Raw genomic sequence first — 24,763 nt, 5'->3', positions numbered from 1 at the left:
GAGTAAGATTAATTCAGTTTCTACCATCATATCCCACCTCCCTCAAATACATTTTTATATTATTCTCCCATACGTCTCGGCCTCAATAAAGGTCTTTTCCCTTCAGATCTTCCAACTAGCACTCTATATGCATTTCTAGATTAACCCATACTTACTACATGCGTTGCCATCTCAAACGTCTGGATTTAATGCTCCTAATTATGTTAGGTGAAGAATACAACGTGTGTAGTTCCGCGTTGTGTAATTTTCTCCATTCTCCTGTAACTTCATCCCTCTTAGCACCAAATATTTTCCTAAGCATCTTATTTTCGAACACACTCAATCTCTCTTTCTCTCTCAAAGTGAGTGTCCAAGTTTCACAACCATAAAGAACAACCGGTAGCATAACTGTTTTATAAATTCTAACTTTAAGCTTTAAATATCTACACCACACCGCCATTAAATATATGGAAAAGACCCATACCATATGATTAATAACTTTAAAACTATTTGATTTTTAATAATAATATTGTTATCATACGTAAGTTTTATACAGACTACTATATAGCCTCACTCAGTAAATAGGCCTATTATAGAAATGAAGATCTAACTTCAGATATTCTCTACGCTTACTTATATAACCCCTAAAGGTTTCACTTTCATATCAATAAAGCATTAATCTACAATATATAATTAGTGACAAATACTCAAATCTTGGCATTCACTATAATAATATTTCATTTTTAATGGTAATAATCTCATCAAACATTCTTAGTTTTGTAGTTTTTAATATCAAATACAAAGACAGCTGCACTCAGAAAATTAAACACCATAGAATCTGACCTGTAAATTCTTTTTAGTAAGTCTTGAAGTTTTTAATAACCAATATTACAGAAACGTTCTGAAAAAATTACACAAATGAAGATCGACATAAAGGCATTATGATGTCAGAGAATCTGAGCCATCTGAACTCTAAATATGTCAGCAATCCTGCAGGTCGTAACCTTCGTGTGATATTGTTTATTGTAGTGTGTTTGTGCATTAAATCCAGACGTTTGAGATGGGCAGGACATGTAGCACGTATGGGCGAATCCAGAAATGCATATAGAGTGTTAGTTGGGAGACCGGAGGGAAAAAGACCTTTGGGGAGGCCGAGACGTAGATGGGAGGATAATATTAAAATGGATTTGAGGGAGGTGGGATATGATGATAGAGACTGGACTAATCTTGCACAGGATAGGGACCGATGGCGGGCTTATGTGAGGGCGGCAATGAACCTTCGGGTTCCTTAAAAGCCAATTGTAAGTAAGTAAGTAAGTAAGTGTGTTTGTGTTTTGTTTTATTCTGAAAAGCCATTATTTTTCGAAAATGACGACAGATCGATTTTGGAAAATAGCAAAATGATACAGGAAAATTGATATTTCACTGAAAACTACTATTTCTCTGCAAAACGTTGGGTTCCAAGATTCAAAATGAGGAGTCATTTATTAAAATCCGTTCAGCCGTTTTCCCGTAATTTCCAATAGGCCTACCAGTTAAAATTATATTATATTATATATATATATACACATAGTCTATATATATATATATATATATATATATATATATATATATATACACACACACACACACACACACACACACACACACACACACACACACACACACACACACACACACAGATTAGCATACTCTCTATGCAGCTGTTACATTGAAACAGAATTTGCAGTCTCTAGTCTCTTCTGTGTAAACAAGGGGTGTCTCAGATAAGGAAATCTGTTTTACTCTTCCTACTCTAACTGAATCGCCCTGGGAACTAACGAGCGTTCAGATGCAATTACAGTTTTTCTTAATCGAGAGACTGCCCTTGTAGAAACAAGGCTACATCGCGTCCAGAGCACTCACGGGCGAGCAGTAATTTTGAAATGTTTCTGTTTCTTGAAAAAACCAATTAGCTACAGTGAAACAAGATTAACTGACCAATAGCAGTATTCCAACGCTATTTAAACCACTGTTGTAACATTTCCTAAATTGAGTGCGATAGAGAGGTAAAAGATAAAATAATTATTTTGAGTTATAAATCAAATTGTAAGGCTACTCATTCATCGAAGGACACTGATAATGACACTACACCAGTGTCGAAACGGTACCGTCTGTCAATAAGAATTACAATTAGAGCCTGCCTGGGCGGAAGTGAAGGCCTAGTGACCGTAGCTCTGCCAGATTAAATAAGTAAAGTATTATTTAAAAATACATTAAAATATTATTATAAAATACATTAAAATAAAGTGCAATTAGCTTTTTTAATATTCAATACTTTTAAAGTTTCGATTTTCAAGAAAGTTTTATATTTACAATAAAATGTATTTGTAATATAATATTCTGCAGTGACTAGTACATGGATCTTGAAGCTCGAAACACTATTTGTGGTTACGTGTAGTAACAGCAGTAGTAGCAGTGGTATTGTTTGTGTTAATGACACGTACGTTTCACATCAAAATCAACCCTTCTTATGTAATATATTTGTGTAAATACGATTATTTTCTGATAAGAAAAAAACATGTTTAGAGATATTTAATGAATTCAGGCTACATACATAGTTTCTAGTTTAATTTAACGTGGGGTAATGACAATCTGAATGCGCGCTGGTTCGAGTCCTCATGGGGAAAGTAATTTTCTCATGAAATTCCCGCCAGTGTATGGGACCGGTGTCCACCCAGCATCGTGATGCACTTGGGGATCTACGATAGGTAGTGAAATCCGGTTGCGAAAGTCAGCTATAACTGCTTGGGAGATCATTATGTTAACCAAACGATATCTCTATTCTGGTTGGATGATCGTCCACCTCTGTTGCGGCATGTGGTCATGAGGCCAACAGCCAGCTGGTCGGTCTAGGCCCTTCATGAGCTGTAGCGCCACGGATTATTATTATTATTATTATTATTATTATTATTATCATTATTATTAACGACTATCTAGTCTACAATTGATCCAGAGCATGACACAAGCCAATGGAAGACGATTGATCGATCAATCTAGATTCTACTGGTATAATTGAATCGCCCTTGGCATAAAGATTGAAGTTTCGACTATGAGGAAGTAATAAATTGTTTTTACTTGGTCTACGGAATAAATTTACCAATTTATACTGACACTACACTTGTAAAGAAGTAATGTACCAGTACTTGTTAAATTTTATAGAAGATCACTAGTTCCTTTAATGCGTTTTTAACGTTTTAATGTAACGTCATTATTTGTGACTCCATTCTTTTGGCGATTATGCGGTGACATCGTTTCATATTGAAATCCCTAAATCGTTTTTCCTTCTACGCGAGTTACATAGTTCATTTACCACTTTACTTTACTCAATACAAAACATCGCAGTGAAAATAATTGGTTTTTATTTAGATAAAATCACTATTGTGAGTCCTTGATTTCAAATAGATTTAAAATCGCTTTATTTAACGACGCTCGCAACTGCCGAGGTTATATCAACGTCGCTGGGGTGCCGGAATTGCGTCCCGCAGAAGTTTTTACATGCCAATAAGTCTATACACATGAGCCTGTCGCATTTAAGCGCGCTCAAATGTCATCGATCCTGGACCGCAATCGAACCCTTTTCCTCGTGCACAGAAGACCAGCACTATGCAGAGTGTCACATTTATCTTGTGCACTTATTATAACTTTTTTTGTTTGGAAAAGTATTGGAATTTTTGTTTTTGAGAGTTATGTTAGAACGAGAGGCTAATATGAGTGTAGAGATTTGGTGCATGTAACTACATTAGGGTACAAGATACACGTGAGTCATCAATTATTCAAATAGCACTACATATTTTAATCATGTTACATTGATTACACATTATTAAGACGAGTTCAAAAATGTATCACAATGTCACCTTCCCAATCAATAACAACAAAATTCAAAATGAATGTCATCAGAATGTGCCGTTTATGTTGTCCCATTCATCTTGTGCATTAACTTACACAAAACGAAAGACGACTGACGTTCGTACACGTCGTGTGTTGTGTGTCTGCTGTCTTAACATGTAAACAAACAACAACAACTGTCGACGCCACAATCCACGTACAGTGGCCTGCACGTTCTCCGGACCTGTCCCCACTCGACTTCTTCCTGTGGGAAACTGTGAAGGACAGTGTGTACCAGAACATTCTGACAATACCTGACGGCATGCAGCAACGCATTCGACAGGCTTGTGTGTCCATTCAGCCAGCAACATCCCGGGCAATCATACGGTCTTTCGGGGAACGCCTTCGAATGTGCATTAATGTGAATGATCACCATTTGGAACATCTTCTGTGACTCTCAAAGCATAACATTATCACATTGGAAGTACGTTTTTGTTTCGTTTTGTTGTTGATTAGGAAGGTGACATTGTGATACATTTTTTAACTCGTCTTAATGTGTGTAATCAATGTAACATGATTAAAGTATGTAGTGCTATTTAAATAATTGATGACGTCACGTGTATCTTGTACCATAATGTAGTTACATGCACCAGATCTCCACACTCATGTTAGCCCCTCGTTCTAACATAACGCTCAAAAACAAAAATTCTGATACCTATCCAAACAAAAAAGTTATAAGTGCACAAGATAAATAATACACCCTGTATTGACTGCGCCACCGAGGCCGACGATTTCAAATATAAATCCATTAATTATGTATGTACTGATGTTAAATTAATGTGCATTGTTCTTGCAGATGGTGAAAGTAACAAAATCCGTCTAATACTGTACGAGAAATGATGTAAATAGAGGAAGATACATGACATGTCCAAAAATCGATTGATTCTTGGTATCAGGTGCTTTAAAGATGTGCTTTCCCGTGAAAATCTCGATATATTTATTTTGTAGCACAATAATATTTTCTCTTAACACTCGCTATAATGAAAAGGAAAGAACAAAACGGACGTCAAGCTCACCTGAAATTTAAAGGAATAAGATCTGTTCCATACAGATCGGCAATGGCATGCTGAAAGTTCGAGAGAAGTCTCAGTTCCGGGTGCAGGAACAATGCGTTGGCCAAATGGAGCTGATACGAGTCACCGTGATCCGTACCCGTCTGCAGCAACTTAAGGAGTCCTCCCAGCTCCTGATGGAACTCCACGGCTGTGGCTTCTGTAGTGTTGCTAGTCCTGTTGACAGTCGACATGATTTCCAGTAGATGGCGCCTAGACGGACCTCTAGCACCAAGCAGAATCTGACCCAGAGCTGTCGTGCTGCTTAGGGGAGACACCAAGAGGTTCCTACGAGAGTTGAGACCCAGAAGGACCTTCAAACGAGTGGTGACGGCGAACAGGCCATCCACCGCATGCTGGTATCGCGACTGAAGGTCCACACTCTCGTCAAAGAGGTGGACTCGATTTGCTGTGGCGAAAGGAGAGCTGAGACTGCTTGGAAACACCACTGAGCTGGGATCCACGTTGTAATGCTGAGACGGGAATTCTGCGTAATGCATCCAGACCGGCACCATCATGCAGCATATCAGCAAACCTGACCTCAGTGCTGACAACATATCTGTAACAAGTGCAATCATATTCAGATGATTTAGTGACCGAGCTAAATAATGCCGTATTGCAAAATATGTATGAAATTTAAGTCTTCCAAAGTGAGTAGGTTATGAAGACAACTTCAACCATGTGTTAAGATTTAATTCCCATCACGCTTCAGAATTACTTACGGATTCCATGATCAATAAAGTATCGCTTCGCTAGCCAAAAATAAATTATTCAGCTTTCGATTGGTTAAACTTAATGGAGAGTCCACCGCTGTGGCGGACATCCTTGATGTATGGTCCATACAATTTTGTAACATAGTATAAGTTTTATTTAGTATTCAGTCTAAATGACATATCGTGGTTTAAAAAACATCAACAATATTCATTGAATGTTATAGACAACTAATGTGCTAACGTTTTCGCCCTCTGGCATCTTCAGACATTTGACTCAACAATATCTTATACAAAATTTTTACCCTAGGATGGCTGTGAATTATATATAAAACAATTTACATCTAACATATTTACAAATCATGTGTACATCATTAAATAACAGTTTAAATGGTTATCTCTATGGTAAGCAAACAACCTAAAATTCGAATAAAGGTACAGATATTAAAATAAAATTACATTTGTAATAAAATTAATTGTGACTAAAATGTTGTTACCTATTAATAATATATTTCTTAATTCATAATAGTGTGATTATTAAAATAACGTAGTAAACTCATATGGTTTTTATTAAACTTCATAATAGACCAATAACAATAATTTTCTGTTAGTTGTGTACTTGGAGTGCGAACACAGATCTCACTGAATTTAGACTGAATACTAAATAAAAAATTATACTATATTACATTGTGTATTGACTATCGGAAAATCACTATTATCATGCTTACTAAGACCATCCAATTTTGTTTATTCTGTTGTATTTTACTGTTTAAATTAATAATACTGAGTTTTTCGCTTATATTCTCACTTCTAATGTGATCTTTAAGTGTATAACTAGCTACATACCGTAAAAAAGTTTTATTTGTAGTTTCAATAGATCTAACACAAGTCGTATATGCTAAAATATTGTTTTAAGTTTTCTTCGTATAATTATCTAAAGTAATTTCCTATGAATACTGAAAAATGCAAAATGCAGAAGCTTTGGACTTACAGCGACAAACTCACAGCAGATTCAAATTCTTTGGCTGCCTGTTCTAAAAGTCGGCCTTGAATTCGCCATATATACATGCGGTTCTTTTCATTATTGGACCATCCGGATTCTTCTTTTTCATTTTACTACTATTGTCGCTGAATAACAAAACTTCATTGAATATTTTAGAAACACACAATTCCTCAGAACTGCTGAATGAAGGCTTTTCGGTCAGCATAACATTGCATTTTAAAGTCCACCAATTAGCCTTTGGCTTTAAGAGGGGATGGAATAATTTTTATTACACCCTGTACCGAAAGTCATTCAGCTACAATAAATGGTCAGGATCAAGTAGGTCCCCAAGCAAAAATTAACCATGGATTGTATTCTATGCAAAAACCTAACCATATGATAGCTACCCATGGTCATAAGACGCCAGAAGGCATTGTTTCGTTGTAAAGAAGAGTTACAGGTGGTAAAAACGACTTGCGAATAACATGAGCATCTGAACATCATTTCGATTTATAGCTATGCCTCTAGCGCTTCGTCATTTTATTGACAGTATAAAAGAAATAGCTTGTTATTTCGAAGTCGGAAAAGTACGCCAAATGCATTCTTATCACTTTATCCCTGAATAAGTTTGTGAAATCCAATATAAGCTTATATCATGACAATATATTAAATTCCTAAAAATACAAAAATTGTGTCATTTTATTTTAACATAAAACATGTATAATCATATTAAAACGGTAAAATATGTATATAAATTACTACTGAGTCGTTTTATAGAAATGTTGTGTAGCGATGGTTTTATACGAATGTGTAATTATGAAACTGAAGTGATGTAAGAATTTTCAATACTACCATTATATGCTCAGTTTATTCTAAAATAAACTAAATAATGAAAACAATATTCCCTTAAAATATATTTTACATTTCCTTAAAATATATAGTAATCGATTAAAACACATGAATATATAGTTACGTAGAGAATTTGAAGCTGCGTCTGTTTGCCTTAATGAAACATGTCTTACGAAGTAATTACGGGTTAAAATGTCAATATTATGAAAATTCACCCCAAATGCAAATGACATGAAACATATCACATCATAATTCCTATATTACATCCGTTAAAAACTTTTCCTTTTTACTGCTGGTAAAGAAACACTCACTCTCCACGTACGTAAGTTTAAATCTACATTTGAATGATAATAAAATGCAGAATGTCATCTTCTTTTCAGTCATAGTCAGAAATTTTTACACGAAAACACTAAAAAGTGAGCCAGCAGAAAACTTTCTTCGGTGTTGTCTATACATGGGGTCGAAGCGGGAGAAATGTCCTTCGAAGATGGAAGTTATTTTTAAAACAAACCTCAAGTCTGTAGCTCATTTAGTTCCAGATTTATGATTTAGGAAATTGTGGATATCTGTTCTGTTTCGTTTTGACGTGCCGAGTAGCTCTTGCAGCATCGTAAACATACACATATTCGAATTTTTCCTCATGGAGATCACGGAGTTATATGCATGTCTATCTTGAGACGGTCACATGCATTAACGATCGTAAGTAGTTCTGTAGTTTTATATATCTAATTATATACATGAAGGATGGTTATTTTGTGTGTGTATGTTAGTGCTTGTGCGAAGAGTTTTTTTTTTTTAAATAAAACTTGTGCAAGATAAAATAAGATATCGGCCTATAAGATATCAGAGTGTAAAATGAATTCTCAAATTAAGAAGAAACGTTTCATAGATAAGCTTATGGAGTTGTGACATTTCGCTTAAGCCACTCTTGCGCGCATTCTTCTGCAGTTGACTTCGCAACAACGCACTCCATAAGCGCTATACTGCAATTTAAGGCCAGAATACTATATAGTTAAAGAAACAGTTCTTTATTTATTTATTTTTTTTTTAGCAATTTGCTGTGTGTAAAATGTTTCTTGCGAAACAGCTCTTATCCGGATTAGTAGAAAATATGATTGAGAACTAATAAAATCCACACTTCAAACTTGGTACAACATGTAGATACCTAACACAGAAACGGGAGAACCGCGAGAAAGACCCTAAGTGTTATCTTGCCCACCGCAAGTATCGCTAAGGATTTATCTAACGAGACTCGAATCTGGCTCACCTACATGAAAGGCCAGTAGCAAAGTTCATATCGCTTACTTACTTACAAATGACTTTTAGATTAGAGAACCCGGAGGTTCATTGCCGCCCTCACATAAACCCGCCATTGGTCTCCATCCTGAGCAAGATTAATTCAGTCCCTAGCATCATATCCCACCTCCCTCAAATATATTTTAATATTATCCTTCCATCTATGTCTCGGCTTCCTCAAAGGTCTTTTCCCCCTCAGATCTCCCAACTAACACTCTACGGTATAATTATGCTTTCTGGATTCGCCCATACGTGCTACATGCCCTGCTCATCTCAAACGTCTGGATTTAATGCTCCTAATTATGTTAGATGAAGAATACAATGCGTGCAGTACTGCGTTGTGTAACTTTCTCCATTCTCCTGTAAAGTTCATATCACAAATTATATTAGTGTAAAATAGATCAGTGTATTCGCTTATTAGAATAAAATACGGACAGTGAAAAATTTAAAAAGGTTACATTAGTGCGAAGCATAGGCTACTTACAGTACCTACGTAAGCCTATATTGGGCATTAATATATAAATATAGGACAGTAGATTTATGAAGAAAACGTGCAGTAAAGAAAATAACATGACATGGTCGAATAAAGTAAATATAAGGCTATACTTTAGCGGTCTTACTAATAAAAACTCTATATACAGACGTTTAACTGTCTTATACTTATACAATAAGTAGCTCGTTTATAAGTCGTGTGTAAATTCTTACTAATAATCACTACATACGCCGTGTATAACAGTATGACTGTTACACAGCTACATCATAGTTTCGTCATTACTTCGTTACGAAAGGTAATAGAATATCTGAGGTTCTCTATTGCATCCGGTGGAGCGCTCTAGTGTGGCGTGTTAAATATCGATAGTACAACTGGCTCTAATCGATTACCACACTACATTTTGGTCAAAGAGTACAAGCTACAGAAATATTATTCTAATAATTCTATGGTCTTTGGTTTGTTCTTCATCATCATAAAATGACAGTCGATACGAACAGCTGTCAGAGGGGCGGCCATTTTTTCGCTATATACAACGCTTAAGCAAGGGGTTTCGTGTATATAACTACTGCAAAGCAATTCCCATTGTATAGTTACAGGCTGTTTATGAGTCCATCGCTTCTGCATGGTTTATTAGTAAAGTTTTCTGTCTCAACTCTGCATAAGTCTCGTATAAAAACTATACGGTTTATTAGTAAGACTGTAGATGGCTTAATGTAATATAAAATAGGCCCTGTACCATTACATTAAAGTAAAAATATCACCGACAAAACAAATTGCAACTAATCAAGCCCGAGTAGAATAGAGCCATTTCTATATTTAAGGGGTAGAATTCTTGAAATATATTTTAGTAACTAAATCTATATGAATGAATAAGAAATAACTCATACGAATTTTAGCTTTCTATATGAATTAATGACACAATTGAAGTTACAGCTTTGTTTGAAACGGCCAAAGATATGAAATTGATGATTTAGAAATGCATTGCATAGACTCAACATTGCGAATTGCCCAGTGAATAAAGCTTCCAATATTAATGTATGATTAATTCTGATTCGGATAACAAAAAGTCATTTCAAAAATAAAAATACGTGTCTATTTATTTGGTTACAATTTATTTTGTTTCAAGGCATTGCGGTATTCCTTGAATACTGAAAATCAGATAACCACATACCGAAAATACCACGGATTGTTTCCATGTTTGATAAGGAGCGAATGAATTTTGCGAATATCCAGATTCTCCCAAACATATCTGCAGAGCTAATCCGTAACGGGAGGGAGGAACGAAATGGTGAAATTTGATGCATTGCAATGTTTTATTTTTGACCACTGATGCTCAAACTTATTTTGCATTCTGAATAATTAAACGAATGGGATGATGTTTGGTGTCTACAACAGTTTGCTGTGTTGCCCCAGATTTTGAATTCTAAATTGGATAGTAATGTGACTGCACTTTTATTTATGAATATAATGTACATTTTATCCTCACGAGAATACTGCAAACGATAGTAGCAGCACGAATGGGATTTTATTAAGACCGCTGCTGTTAGGAATGACAAAAAGATACCACATTCAAAATAAAGTAATCCGGCAACAATTTGGAGCTGGAAACGTAACAACCGGCATAAATTGTACCTGGAAGACTGATAATCGATAGCTAAAGTGTGGCTGTGGGCATAATAATTGTACATTTTGTTACGTTATTTCCAAGGATTGTGATAATATGTCAAAATCATTAAGTTTAAGATGAATCAGAAAACTTTATGCTCTGTAGCTATTCGTCTGCGGTATTGAAGTTCTCCATGCTGTCGGGGAAACTGTCACTGATTCCTTTCTCTACAGTCGAATTCCATAGGCAATTGAAAATCGCGGTGCTGGGAATGCTGTCGAGGGTTAAACATAGTAGATTATTCATGTATTACTGCTTCGTAAATCGCTTTTGTGCGAGATCGTGCGTATTTGCTTGCTTTCCGCACAAAACCAATACGCGGTAAGTGTGAAATACCACATTCAGTATTCCCAACGTAACACATTAACAATTTCCCTCTTCTTACCGCTTAAGTGCCATAGTCATTTTACTGCTTTAGGCTTTTAACATATTATTTTTAGAGACGTTTAACATAGTAATAATTATAAATTGGAAACTTACCACTGCAATTTCACCTAAATTGCAATGTTAATTATTGTTTTTAAATATTTGCAAAAATTAAGTAAAGTCTACTACTCCACGAAACTTATTGCATTCCTGATACAAGTAACATTAAGGAAGCCGTGAAAAAAATCAACAAGATTCCAGATGTCGATGTTATTACTGCAATATGTTATATAAGTAATATTGTTAAAATATTAAAATGAAAAATAAATCATTACATAAACTTAACGTTTGTTTTCAGTTCGCATTTATAGACTGGGGGGGGGGGGAAGACGGACGTATATCACGGCCTGCTGGAGTATAGTAAACACAGAACAATTTAAAGCAACAATGTTGAAGATAGATATTTTTGTTTTGCAAATTTGCCGTCATTGAACAGAAACCAAGATGGAGATTTCATTGCAACTAATTAGAAATTCCTCTTTCAGGTATGTAATAAACGATCTTCACACAAAATAATGTACGATACACGAGCGGAATGTTTGTTTTCATGTTCTCGGAAATTAAAAAAGCTCAACTACGTTTCGCTTTTTCAATCTTTTCCTCGACCATGAAAACGTCAACATACCGCTCTTGTAACGCATATTACTATTTTGTCCAAGTTCTAAAGGTTTTCGTTAGATTTATTTTATTAGTACATTATTATTTGTCAAGCCATAAATGAAGTTTTCCCACAGTTGATACCTAGCAAACTCGCTTTCTCGCCCCAAAAAATGGCAGATTTAACCCATTTCATCAAAATCCGTATTTTATTTAGCATTTAATTCTATACACGAAAATGGAAAGCTCATTGCCATTATGCAGAGAATGACACTGGACCGTTTTCCTAAGTTAGTACCTCACTCACAGTATAGGGCAACGGGAAATAAAGAGTAGAGAGCAGGACGATACAGGAAGAGGTGAACAGAATAGAACCGAACTAAGTCTTTGCTTCGGAACGGGGAGTGTAAATACCCAAATATTGAAAAGAACAAGAAGATATAACAAAATGTGTTTAATATACACGCCTATAAATTGTACGTATTTGAGTTTTGTACATAATGTAATGGAATATTTTTAAAAACAATATGAAGACACGACACCCTTCACGAATCCGTGCATTAAAAGGCAACTAATTTTTTACGAGTTGAAATTTTTTAAGATTTTAAAAACATATAAAAGGATTACTTTACTTTGTTGCAAACGTATATATCTATGTCATCGATTTCTTGGTAAAAGTGACCAAGTACAAAATGCAAAATTGTTGGGAAAAGGCATTTAAAGGTTTAATGATTCATCCAAAGATAACTGTTCTTCTCTAGATGCTAGTAATTAGATAGTTTGAAGGTAAATGTGCTATATTATTAATTTTTGATATAAAATTATGTCTTAAATTTTCATAATGCTTGGAAGCTATCAATGTGACGGTCACTTTTATCAAGAAACCGATTATATATGTGTAACTCGTAATGTATTATACTGACTCCTTGTACGATGTATGATTAATTTTTAACTGTTTCCTTCTGATATCAACATTAAAACTCTTTGGTTCTGTTGGTGAAGCATAACAGCAGTATGACTGACAAGAACAGACGATAGAGTGTTGCCAAGTTGAGCCTTTCGACCTTCTACTAGAGCCGACCGTGCTCAGGCACAATGGACACAACAGAGTAGAGACAATCCTTCCAGACTTTAAGCCAGCGGTCATCAGCACAGTGCACACTCGGGCTAGCGTCTCTTACCGACGGATGAGACATTACACTAGTGTGCATCCGTTGTTACTGGCGGGAGTGCTTCCTCCCTCTCTCTTCTGCACGACGACGGTGAATATTCAGATACATTTCTTACCAGTTACCCAATTCAGCGAGTGCTGACGACCACTGTCTTAAGCGACACAATAAAATTGTGTCAATATTGGTACTTCAGAAACGTTGGAGAAATTAAATTGTAACATTATGTTGGAAATGCAAAACTTTCTTCACATAATACCACCTCGAAAGCCGGAAATCCCTTAGCTCAAGGTTTTATGCCATACATGAAAATCACATAGATGCGTCGTACAATACTTTACATGTGAAGGATAAAAAATGAGCGCCATACACTTTTTCATCATTCGTTTCGCAACATTTAAGTTCATTTATCAGATTGCCAATGATATTATCGTTTACAATTTGACACATCTAAAAAAAAAAAGTGCAGAAATTTATTTTAACTTCAGATGTTCTCTTAACAATGTCATTAGTAGGAATGGAAATTTTAAAATGATTCACTTTTCATAACAAAAATGTTATATTTTAATTTCACATGTTCTCCTCGTTTTTAAAGGGAGAAGTCGTATTAAATATGGATCCGTAACTCTACGGAAGTCAGTTCAATTCCGATAAATACTAGATGAAAAATCATGTTTGGTAATGAACATATAATCATATCACTGCGTTCATATTGTACAGAGTATCTTCTGCATAATCTAGCGTCAGAAGTGATTACTTCACAATCAATACATAGCAATTATAACACCAATCTATTTCACATCTAAATTGCAACGTAGGCTATAGCCAATGATGTTTTAGTAAGTGAACTTTTTTGTCAGAACTTTTTTTTAGTTCAGTAATACTGACAACGAATCTAAACATTATTTAGTGCATAATTTAAGGTTTCAATCAAATTTCCTTTGATCCAAAAAAGAGCTTTAGGTCTATGTTCATTACAACTAGAAAGTAAATACAAAAATGTGTAGTTCACTGTATAAACTCGTTCACCATAAACCAGTATGAAATCTAATCCTACTTACTTAATCATTTTTAGGAAATATGAAGAAAGTATGACGACAGTAAATAAGCTACTGTAAAACACAACGAAAAAATGTTTACAAAAATACGTGTCCTCAGCATCTTTAAGAAGGATGAAGTGATTTTTGGTATTCCTTCCATCTGTTTATCCCTATATATCTGTCTATCAGTTTATCCTTATACAAATCTTTCTTATAAATTAACAAGAGCAGAGCCACCGGGGTAAATCAGTCGGCTAAGGCGATTGCCTGCCTGTGTTCGGGCGTGGGTTCGATTCTCGCTTGGGTTGATTACCTGGTTGGGCTTTTTCCGAGTTTTTCCCCAATCATAAGGCGAATGTGAAGTAACCTATGGCGAATCTTCGCCAAATACTATTTCGCTATCACAAATTCCATCAACGTTAAATAACCGAGTAGCTGATACAGAGTCGTTAAATAAATGTAAAAAAGTAGAACTGTTATACTCAAGAGTATGTAAATGAATTCAGAAATGATGCCCATAAAACGCACTAGTTTAATAGTACATTATGCAACGAGCCTATAATGGTAGTAATTAAGACGCGAGTATGTTTATGAAACGAGCGCAAGCGAGTTTCATAATTTTCATACGAGCGTCTTAATTACCTTTATAGTCAAGTTTCATACGACTTTTTATGCTCGACCATATTTCTAACTTGAAATTATTCAGAAGAATTCATGTTATTCTTATCTGACTGAGGCGCGGAACCGGCCTTGTGCAATACCTCGTAAATTGTGAGATGTGCGCAGACGCGAAAGTAATGATTTTTTCCTAGAAAAAAATGTCCACACTGACCTTGATATAATCTAGAGAGTAAAATAAACATTAATTTTGATATAACATTGAAATTAAATTATACATTGAAAAACGAGATGACAAATTGAATTTATTTGAATATTATTTACAATTAACGCTAATTATTATAGTAACAGAACTGACATTATTTCAAATGTAGGTGATTTATTGTGCAATTGGTGAAATAAATTTGCGGGAATATGCTTTGTGAAAGGCTGGAAGATGACGGTGAATTGATGTTAATCTGTGTGTTGTTTTTTTCGACTGAGTTTAATATTGTATTTGAGATTTCAATTTTATTTAGGATCGATTTTTCAACATACCCTTCTGCGACAGCATTGGATTTCCAGCCTCCGTGACGTTTCGCTAGTTGTCTTTCGATTGCATAACCGAGAATAATCTATACTTGCGCTTTCATATCGCTAAAATGCTATTTTCTGATTGGTGGAACACCGGAACTTTAATGAATAGGTGTACTTTAATGACGTCCATTAAAGGGCTACTACCAGGTGTATAATTACTACATTTCGGCATGGTCGAGCATAAAAAATATTTAAAGTATTGTCTTATGTATACCGAAGACATGGAGCCAAATTAACAGTTTGTAGTCAATCAGGATGTGTAAGGAGCAGAAGTAAATAGTCGTTTAGTCGTATGTCAATGTAACCTGTGTTTTCATTGGTGTAGCACACCAGTTGCTGCGATTAATCAATGAAAAGAGAGGTTACACTGATGCATGGCTAGTCAGTTGTTTACTTCTGCTCCGTACACATCCTGAATTGTACACAGAATACATGCTTCCAAAACATTTTTTTCAATCTTTTTTCTATAAAAATTATGTCCTGATTGTCTGACAACAAACAGATGGAACGAAACCATTAACAGGTTGCATAGCCTAAAACTTGTTTATAAAATGAAGAAGATGAAGAAGAAGAATATGATGATGATAATGATGATAATAAGAGGTAAAAGAAGAAACTTTTAGCATTTGCAAGTGTAATCTTACTGATGGTTAGACATTAAATTCACCTAGTTTTAATTTTTTTTTACTTTATTACTTAACGAAGCTTTATCAAATACTGGGTTATTTAGCTTCGATGGAATTGGTGATAGCGAGATAGTATTTGGTGAGATGAGACCATAGATTACCTGCATTCGTCTTACGATGGGAGAACCTAGGAAAATCCGAACCTTGTAATCAGCCCAAGCGGGAAGAGAGTCCAGCCCGAACGGAAACCCGGATCAGTAGGCAAACGCGCTATCGCCTGAGCTACGCCGATGGCTGAGTTTTGTTAGTAAGAGTTTGTCATCCAATAAGAATAATAGAATTCAATTCTAAATTATTCTTTGAACATATCCGTCACATACGCTATTGTAATATTATTATTGTACAAACTTTAAATCCATTTTGTTCTATAATTTTTAATTGGTTTATTTTACGACGCTTTATCAACTTCTACGCTTATCTAGCGTCCGAATGAGATGAAGGTGATAATTATAGCGAAATGAGTCCAGGGTCCAACCGTAATATCAAGGACTGGAATGCTTTACCTGCAGACTTACTAAAGGCTTTATCAATAACCAGAAATGTATTTAAAAATAGGCTTAAGGACTTTACTAATAGACGGTAGTATATTATACACACTATTTAAAGGGTGTAATTTATATTTGTTATTGGACTGTTGTATCAGTGAAGAAGTGTGTTGTGTCAGGAAGTGTGAAGTGTGTTGTGTCAGTGAAGTGTGTTTGTATCAGTGAAGCTTTATAGTTTATAGTGGCAGTGCAAAGTGTTTGAAGAGTGAAATGTTTTTGAAGTGTTAGTGAAATCAGGATAAAATCAGTGAAATGTGTCGTAGTTCCAGTGCAGTGAGTGAGTTGTCAGCGAAATGAGTGTAGTGCTGAGAGGTAGACTACTTGTGCATGTATGAACATATCATATTCGTGGGTTTTAGTTCGAACTTAGGGTTAAGATACAAATTAGATTTACTTTAAATGTTATTTTAAGTGATCGTGACTCATTTAATTTAGGATGCTCCTTGTTGTTGTTGTTGTTGTTGTTGTTATTATTATTATTATCATTATTATTATTATTATCATCATTATTATTACTAGTATTATTACTATTAATTATTATTAGTATTACTATTAATTTATCATTAATTGTATTTTTTATTAATTGTGTTTATTATTGTCATTATTGATTGTAATTATTTACCACTGTCACCGGGTAAATACCAATTTTCAGTGTGAATAAATACATAAAGTTATCCAGAATTTTCTCTTAGTAGGTTGAGGGAAAGTCTCGGAAAAATCATCAACCAAGTAACTTGTTCCAACCAGGAATTGAATCGAAGTCCGCTCATTTCACATTCAGACATGCTAACCGTTACTCCACAGCGGTGGACATTTTGTACTAAAGTGTGTAGAAACCACAGCCGGAGGTTGTATTTCAATCATCAGACGTCAATAAACTTTAAGTGAAGTGTAAAGAATATTATTAGCCATAAGTAATAATATCAGAACGCAACAGCATTTTATGACAGGTTTCTTTTCTATGGAAATGGTCAAGTATAACACTTTCCTTATATGACAGTGTTCACACAATATCTTACGAATTCAGGTAATGGATTCGAAAATGTTAAGCTGTGAAATTTGTTCCATTATAATTTATATTTGAAAAACAATTCAGACTTCCCAACCGTCTTTCGAATTCCATTATCTATAGTATGCTGTTTCGAGTTTTTTAGAACTTTCATCATAAAAGCGTCATCAATGTTATCAACCAAGTCTTCTGAAGTCGTTTGTGTGTTATACTGGGTAGTCTAATTAGTTGAACAGAAATAAAAAAAAATATTTTTCTAATTGTATCAGATTTTGGGCCCTACTTCTTAAATGTAAGGAATTGGTTTTGAGCCCGTAACTGCATTCTTGACATGTAGGGTTATTATACGCGCCTGAAGAGTTTTATCGACATTGACTTACGAAAACTGAACTTCAGGAAGCCAAAAAATTCAAAAGGCGCATAAACCTTACAATTTTATGGATGTGCATGATCTCGTGAAGACTTTTTCTTTCTGAAAAGAAGCAAATCTTTCTTTTTGAATTTCATTAAATAATGCATACTTTATAATTATTTAGATTAAGCGCAAATTAAAATAATAGCTATTTCAAGCGAACGATTTTCAAATGGTCCGCGATAACATTAGTACACTAACAATGTCAGAATTTTCTAATTTATATCACTAGGATCTATAATTAGGCAATAATTATCATTACCCCCAACAGCTGAAATTATTTCAGCTCAACTCCAACATTCAATCATAAGCTTACGAAGTGAATCAGTCAATTTTTATGAATTCAACAATTTTGGAGCCACAAAAATGATAAACTTGCGAATTCTAAATGAGGCAATAAAGCAAGTGGACAGCTTCAAATACTTGGGGTGTACAGTAAACAGTACATTACCTGCTGCCAGGAAGTCAAAAGGAGGATAGCAATGGACAAGGAAGCTTTTAATACAGAAAGAAGCATCTTCTGTGGATCTCTGGGAAAAGAACTAAGGAAGAGACTAGTGAAGTGCTTTGTGTGGAGTGTGGCATTGTATGGGGCAGAAACTTGGACATTAAGACGAAGTAAAGAGAAGTGAATAGAAACATTTGAAATGTGGATATGGAGAAGAATGGAACTTGTGAAGTGGACAGACAATAAGAAAGAGTAGGTGAAGAAAGAATGATGCTGAAACTGATCAGGAAGAGGAAAAGGAATTGGTTGGGTCACTGGCTGAGAAGAAACTACCTACTGATGGATGAACTGGAAGGAATGGTGAACGGGAGAACAGCTTGGGGTAGAAGAAGATATCAGACGATAGACGACATTAAGATATATGGATCACATGAGGAAACAAAGAGGAAGGCAGAAAATAGGATAGACTGGAGAAAGCTGGGTTTGCAGTGAAAGACATGCCCTTGGGCAGAACAATGAATGAATGAATGAATGAATGAATGAATGAATGAAAGATAAGGGTTTTTGTATCTTTACAGAACATTCATTTCAAAACTTCCCAGTCTAAATACCTAAATAGGATTTAATTAAACCAAAAACACGTCAATTTAGATATTGAGGGGGGACGTGACTGGGGGTAAGGAGATGAAAACTGATATGCAATTAAGACTGGTTTTAAACTTTCCCTCAACGTGTTTTCTGTTTAATTAAATCTTATTTAAATTATATAGTTATTTAGACTGGGAAGTTTTGATATGAACGCTCTATATATTGTGCAATAAAAATCAACAATAAAATTGCTAGCGGATACTTGAAGTAGTTTGTACATTTTTCTCATAGAACTTCATAAACATCTCATTTCTTAACGGATTAAAGACAACTGACTCGGTTATTTGCGAAACCATAGAAGTGCATTTTTAGCCAAAAACGAGTTTATTGTGTTTCTGACATTAACACACATCTGCAGGAGGAAGTAGGCATATCCGACTTATTTTAAGTGATGATGTCATGACAGTATATCCCTAAAGAGGATGAACTCAAAAGATTTTATGAAGATACATTTTTCTGGTTTAATCGTAACAGAGATGACGCACCTGAGGAGCTGTAGTGTGGGACTTCAATAAGATATCAGTGTTTTTACTTTAAAACGTTTTAGAATTTTCTTTTCAATTTGGAATATGAAGGATAAAATAAATGTATACTCAAATAGCTTTTCTTCTCATTAACTTACATACAAAATCAATACAAACTATTATAATTTTTTACTGAAAACTTTTGGGTATTTGAAGAACAATACATGTCCACGAACTTTAGAGCATCCTGGCGCTATCAAGTATAATTACACGTTTCTTTGAAATATTCATAAATATTACAACTAATATAAAAATTTTAACCTAAAAAGGTAAGAACGTATATCTAATATACAGGGACATCATTTTATTTTTACTTCAATTTTTATTGTACCTGAGTTTTTGAATGTACTTCACTCCCACCCCTTCTACTAATGAAGTTCAACCGTCTTCCACACAGATCCAAGACTGCATATACAGTCGTGGTAGCCTTACGGTACAGTACGTTCCAAAAATATGTTCGCGTTTTCCAGTGACGAAAGAGCTTCCAATATTGAATCATTTTCGCACAGGTAATGTCGTCCATTTGCTTACGTCGTATCCCGGGTTCCCCCACCAGCTTTTATTCGCCAGCTAGTGGCTGGGCTGTCTTAGCTCCTTTCTCAGAATATTAATTTCTGTTAAGAATTGGACGTCTACGTAATATTATACAACTGTTTAAAATAACTTGAATAAAAGGGCCTTGTTAAGTAATTAACTGTCACGTGATTTCCTCCCTTTCTACGACCCTACGACATAACCACTTGGACGGAGAGTAGATAGTATGTCTGAGTAATTTTATCTTTTCGGATCGGGCAGAAGTGAAGATTGTATCTACAGTACCTAAAGTACCCTTTTATAGAGTAGGTACGGAATTATTTCAACAAGATTTACTAGTACGAAGAACGAAACTAGTAATTGGGATTAGGTACAATAGTTTATAGTGCGATAATATGCACAATAGAACTGAAGCCTGTATCGAAATGAACGGCCACCATTTTAAAAAATGTGTTTAAATATCCATATTATGATTATTTTTCAATTGAACTTCATTCTGTATATTGTACGCTAATGTGCTGTAGACAGTATAATATACACTACATAATGAATACGTCCACATGGACAGCTCAGTTCGTGAGTAAAATCATTTATTGTTAATACTGTACTGTATTTTGATTAAACAAAAACCTAATGAAAATTATCAAACTAAAAAGCGCAATATTTCCTAGTTTACGTAAATGGATGAACTACTTTTCTACCCTCCTATATCTAGTAAAGTGATTTGTTTGTATATTACGCCAGTATCATCGAAGTTCATTTGTGGAACGGGGTAGCAAACGTCGTTGATCCAGAGGTATAGGCAAGTTAATATTGAAAATGTTAGTAAAAATAAAATGATGTCCCTGTATATCAGCTGCACACAGTTTTTTTCTTTTTCTTTGTAGTTTTCTCAAAACTTATAACCAGGGAACGGATTTATATGGACTAAAAATATATGAAATATGTAAATATATATGTAGTTATTTTTACCAAAATATGGAATTAAATATGGATTTTTACCAAAATATGGAATTAAATATGGACTTAAAATTATAAAAAAATGACTATGTACGTTAAATATTGGTACATTTTAATCAAACTAAACAAAAAATATAATGGACGTACCTTATCTTCCAATGTAGTTTCAACAAAACACAATTTTTATTGTCTGTTACCATAACAATAGGTTACAAACATTTCTTTCAAGTGCTGAAAAGTGAATCTTCTTCTATTGTCTCTGAGGATAGATTTATACTGACTAAAAGAGCGTTCGACGTCACAAGAAGTAACTGGTACATAATTCAATTTCACAATGTCTGCTGGGGATAAGTCCAAGTTAATCTTCACTGTTGATTCACCACTCATCACAGCAACAACCTTTTGTAGTTCTTCATATCCAGGGTTTTTTGAAAGTACAGTGTCCACCTTAGCTCTTACTGCATCTGCAACTTTACCTCTACCACGATTCAGTTGTTCCACAGTACTATTTATAATTTCAAAACTTTCAGATAGTGAAAGGTGCCTATTTTGGAGACTTTTGAGCGTTTTTATGATGCATGAAAATGTATGCTGAATGTGAGCTAAGTCATTCTTCACACTTATGTCACAGGTAACTGTTTTCGCAGTATCAATTGAGACTGCATCTTCAGAGTCCAATGCAAGGAGAACATTGTTAATAGAGTCTATATGTTCGGCATAATATTCAACTGCTTCTAGCCATGTACCCCATCTAGTTAAAATTGGCTTTGGTGGCAATGGAATTTCAGGGTACATTTCTTTCAACACGTTAACTCTACTGGGAGCTTTGAGAAATACTTTTTTCACTGATGAAATCAACAAATCTACTTTAGGGAAATTGTCTCTGACCACTTCTGCCACACGATGAAATGCATGCGCCACACAAGTAAAATGAGTCAATTTAGGATATACAACAGATAATGCTTGTCCAGCTTTGACCATATAAGGGGCAGCATCGCTAATAAAGAATAACACATTATCGTACATAATACCCTTTGGCCACAGGATACCCATAGCTTCGTTGAACAGTTTAACTATAGTTTTGTTATTGCACTTTTCTAGAACATCACAATGTAAAAGAATTCGTTCAGAATATTGTTCACTTAACAAACCGATAACTACATTACCAACAAGTCTACCTTCTTTGTCGGGAGTCTCATCAATGGAAACCCAAATTGAACTATCTTTAATTTCATCTCTTATCTTCTGTATTGTCTCATCGTAGATGGATGGAGCATACGTCTTCCCAAGTGTTGACTCATCCGGGATTGTATGTTGAGTATATTTTTCAAGGAATTCCCTGAAGACCTTATTCTTTAGTTTGTAGAGAGGAATATCAGCAGAGATGAGAGAACGGCACAGGTCGATGTTAAACTCAGATCTTACATTCGATGTTGTTGGTTGTGTTAAAAACAATTGTCTCTGCTTGGAATTTAGTTGTTTGTTGGCCTGATGTTTACTAGTTGTAATGTGTTGTTGCACCAGGAACTTTTGTGTAGATGATACTGCACACTGACACAAATTACAAAATAATATTTTATTGTCAGTTGATAAACCATCTTCTTTAAATTCTGAAATGTAACTTGTTAGTTTTGATTTTAAATTGACTGAATGACGTACTTTTGGCATATTTACCGTCTTTATAGTATGATTTACAAAACTGAACCTATGTGTACTCTGACTGGCATTTAACTGTTGAGCTGCACAACTGAAGTCTGTTAAAAATTTTAAATTAAATTAATACAGTTTTGTAACTTACTTTCCCATTGTTGATAGGACTGCTAATTTTCAAATAACTCTGATGTTAAAGGGATTACTGAACATGTGTTTAAATCTCTATTGTTGAAATGTATTTTTAAAAGTTAATGGAATTTTGTTTTGTTTTATTGTTAAACCTAATATAATATGGACTGTTTTATATGAAATATGGAAAATATATGGAAATTAACGAAAATATGTACTAAACTCTAAAATATGGAAAAATATGGAAAATAAAAGTAGGATTTTTCAACCCTACACATTGTGAAACATAAAGATAATGCAAAATATAAATTATATTAGCTTTATAAGTAAATATGTATTTACATATAAATCCTTTCCCTGCTTATAACTAAGGACATGTGTGGTTTTTCAAATAACCGATTCAATTACATTCCGTGTGCATACTTTTAACATAAACTTGGCGCTAAAATTTTAATCTGGGAGTAGATCAATTAAAAATACTATATATAAACGTAAACACGAACAAAAGAGAGATCAAATGGCAAGCCAAAACTACGTAGTAACAATAACAGACGAGCAGATATAATTGTTCTTAATAGACAGACGAAAAAGGCAGTAATATTGGACCCAACTGTAAGGTTCGAAAAGGATGTAACTTATCTCAAGCCTTAGCGGTTGATCAAGAAAAACAAGCCATTTACCACCCATGTGTTCCTCACTTGAGTGAGAGGTATAATGCAATTGATTACACATGGGAGGTGAGGGATTTGCTTTTTGGTGTCCGGATCGGCGTATAAGTATAACTACTGACATTTTGAAGCAATATGATATCCAAAGATGTTAAAAATGTTTGTTTCAATATCTTAAAGAAATTCGTAGGCATTTTACATAATCATTTATATAATATTTAAATTTATAAATTTCTAAATTGCATATTGCACTTGATTACTGCCTATTACATTGATATATTTCTTATTTATCTCAATTTCATATATGTATTTTTCTGAAATTGTTTTCCAGACCTATATGATCATTTGCTATGGCAGGCGAATGTTAAAATTAATTCAGCATCATAGACGCTGACTCGTGAATGTAGACTTTTCGAAGTCGACTTGTACAGCATCACTTCGTATAAAAAATAATACTAAGATACTTTAGGCCTATATTCTAGCAGTTACTCTTGAAACAGATATATAAATAGGCCTACAGAATTCTTATGATGCTCGTTAGTGATATATTACATTGATTACAGAAAGTTCAGTAACATACAGTAGAATATTGCCACCATTTTTACCTGCCTAAATATTTAATTTACTCCGTCGACACTGATTTATGACAGAAGGGGAAGAGAATGCAACTCATTTTGTTGATGCAAGTCTGAATTATAAAAATTGAAAAATCACCCTCCTTTACACCTCAGGGAAATGAAAACCAGATTAGAGGAATATTGCAAATCTACCCTCTTCTCAAATAACGAAAAGTTGACAGCAGTACCAAAAAAACATTTCTGAGTAGATTGTGTGCAGACATCGCACCTTTTATATTATGTTCCGCTCTCTAGCAGTTTGAGTAACTTCGCAGTAAGAGAAACTACAAACCTATCTACCTACAAGGGTAGTGTAGCGCCATACATTAAAAAAATAGGGGAATATGGGGCAGGACGTTGAAGGGGGTAGGACGGGGTATAGCCTCTATCTTCCTAACAAGTAGTGAAATCTACCGAATTTTTTTTTAGAACTTCTTCAACTCATGTAAATATATCATCACACAACACTTACTGGCATTCTTTGCATTTGTTGTATATTATTCGGTTGCTGCATCATATTGTATCATTCATTTGCAACTTTAAAATGTTC

General features: G+C 34.5%; 1 protein-coding gene across 1 annotated transcript in view; it reads right to left on the bottom strand.

The window, feature by feature from the left end:
* LOC138705828 (serpin B4-like) overlaps positions 1 to 24,763 on the bottom strand; it is a 69,450-nt gene that overhangs the window by 8,883 nt on the left and 35,804 nt on the right. The window contains exon 2 of the mRNA XM_069834497.1: positions 4,923 to 5,517. Within this exon, the coding sequence (XP_069690598.1) occupies positions 4,923 to 5,515 (593 nt within the window). The 5' untranslated portion in view covers positions 5,516 to 5,517. The remainder of the gene's footprint in view (positions 1 to 4,922; positions 5,518 to 24,763) is intronic.

The sequence above is a fragment of the Periplaneta americana genome, chromosome 9, assembly GCF_040183065.1.
Source record: "Periplaneta americana isolate PAMFEO1 chromosome 9, P.americana_PAMFEO1_priV1, whole genome shotgun sequence".
Taxonomy (NCBI): domain Eukaryota; kingdom Metazoa; phylum Arthropoda; class Insecta; order Blattodea; family Blattidae; genus Periplaneta; species Periplaneta americana.
The sequence above is the reverse complement of the archived record's forward strand: the minus strand, read 5'-3'. Positions and strand labels throughout refer to the sequence as shown.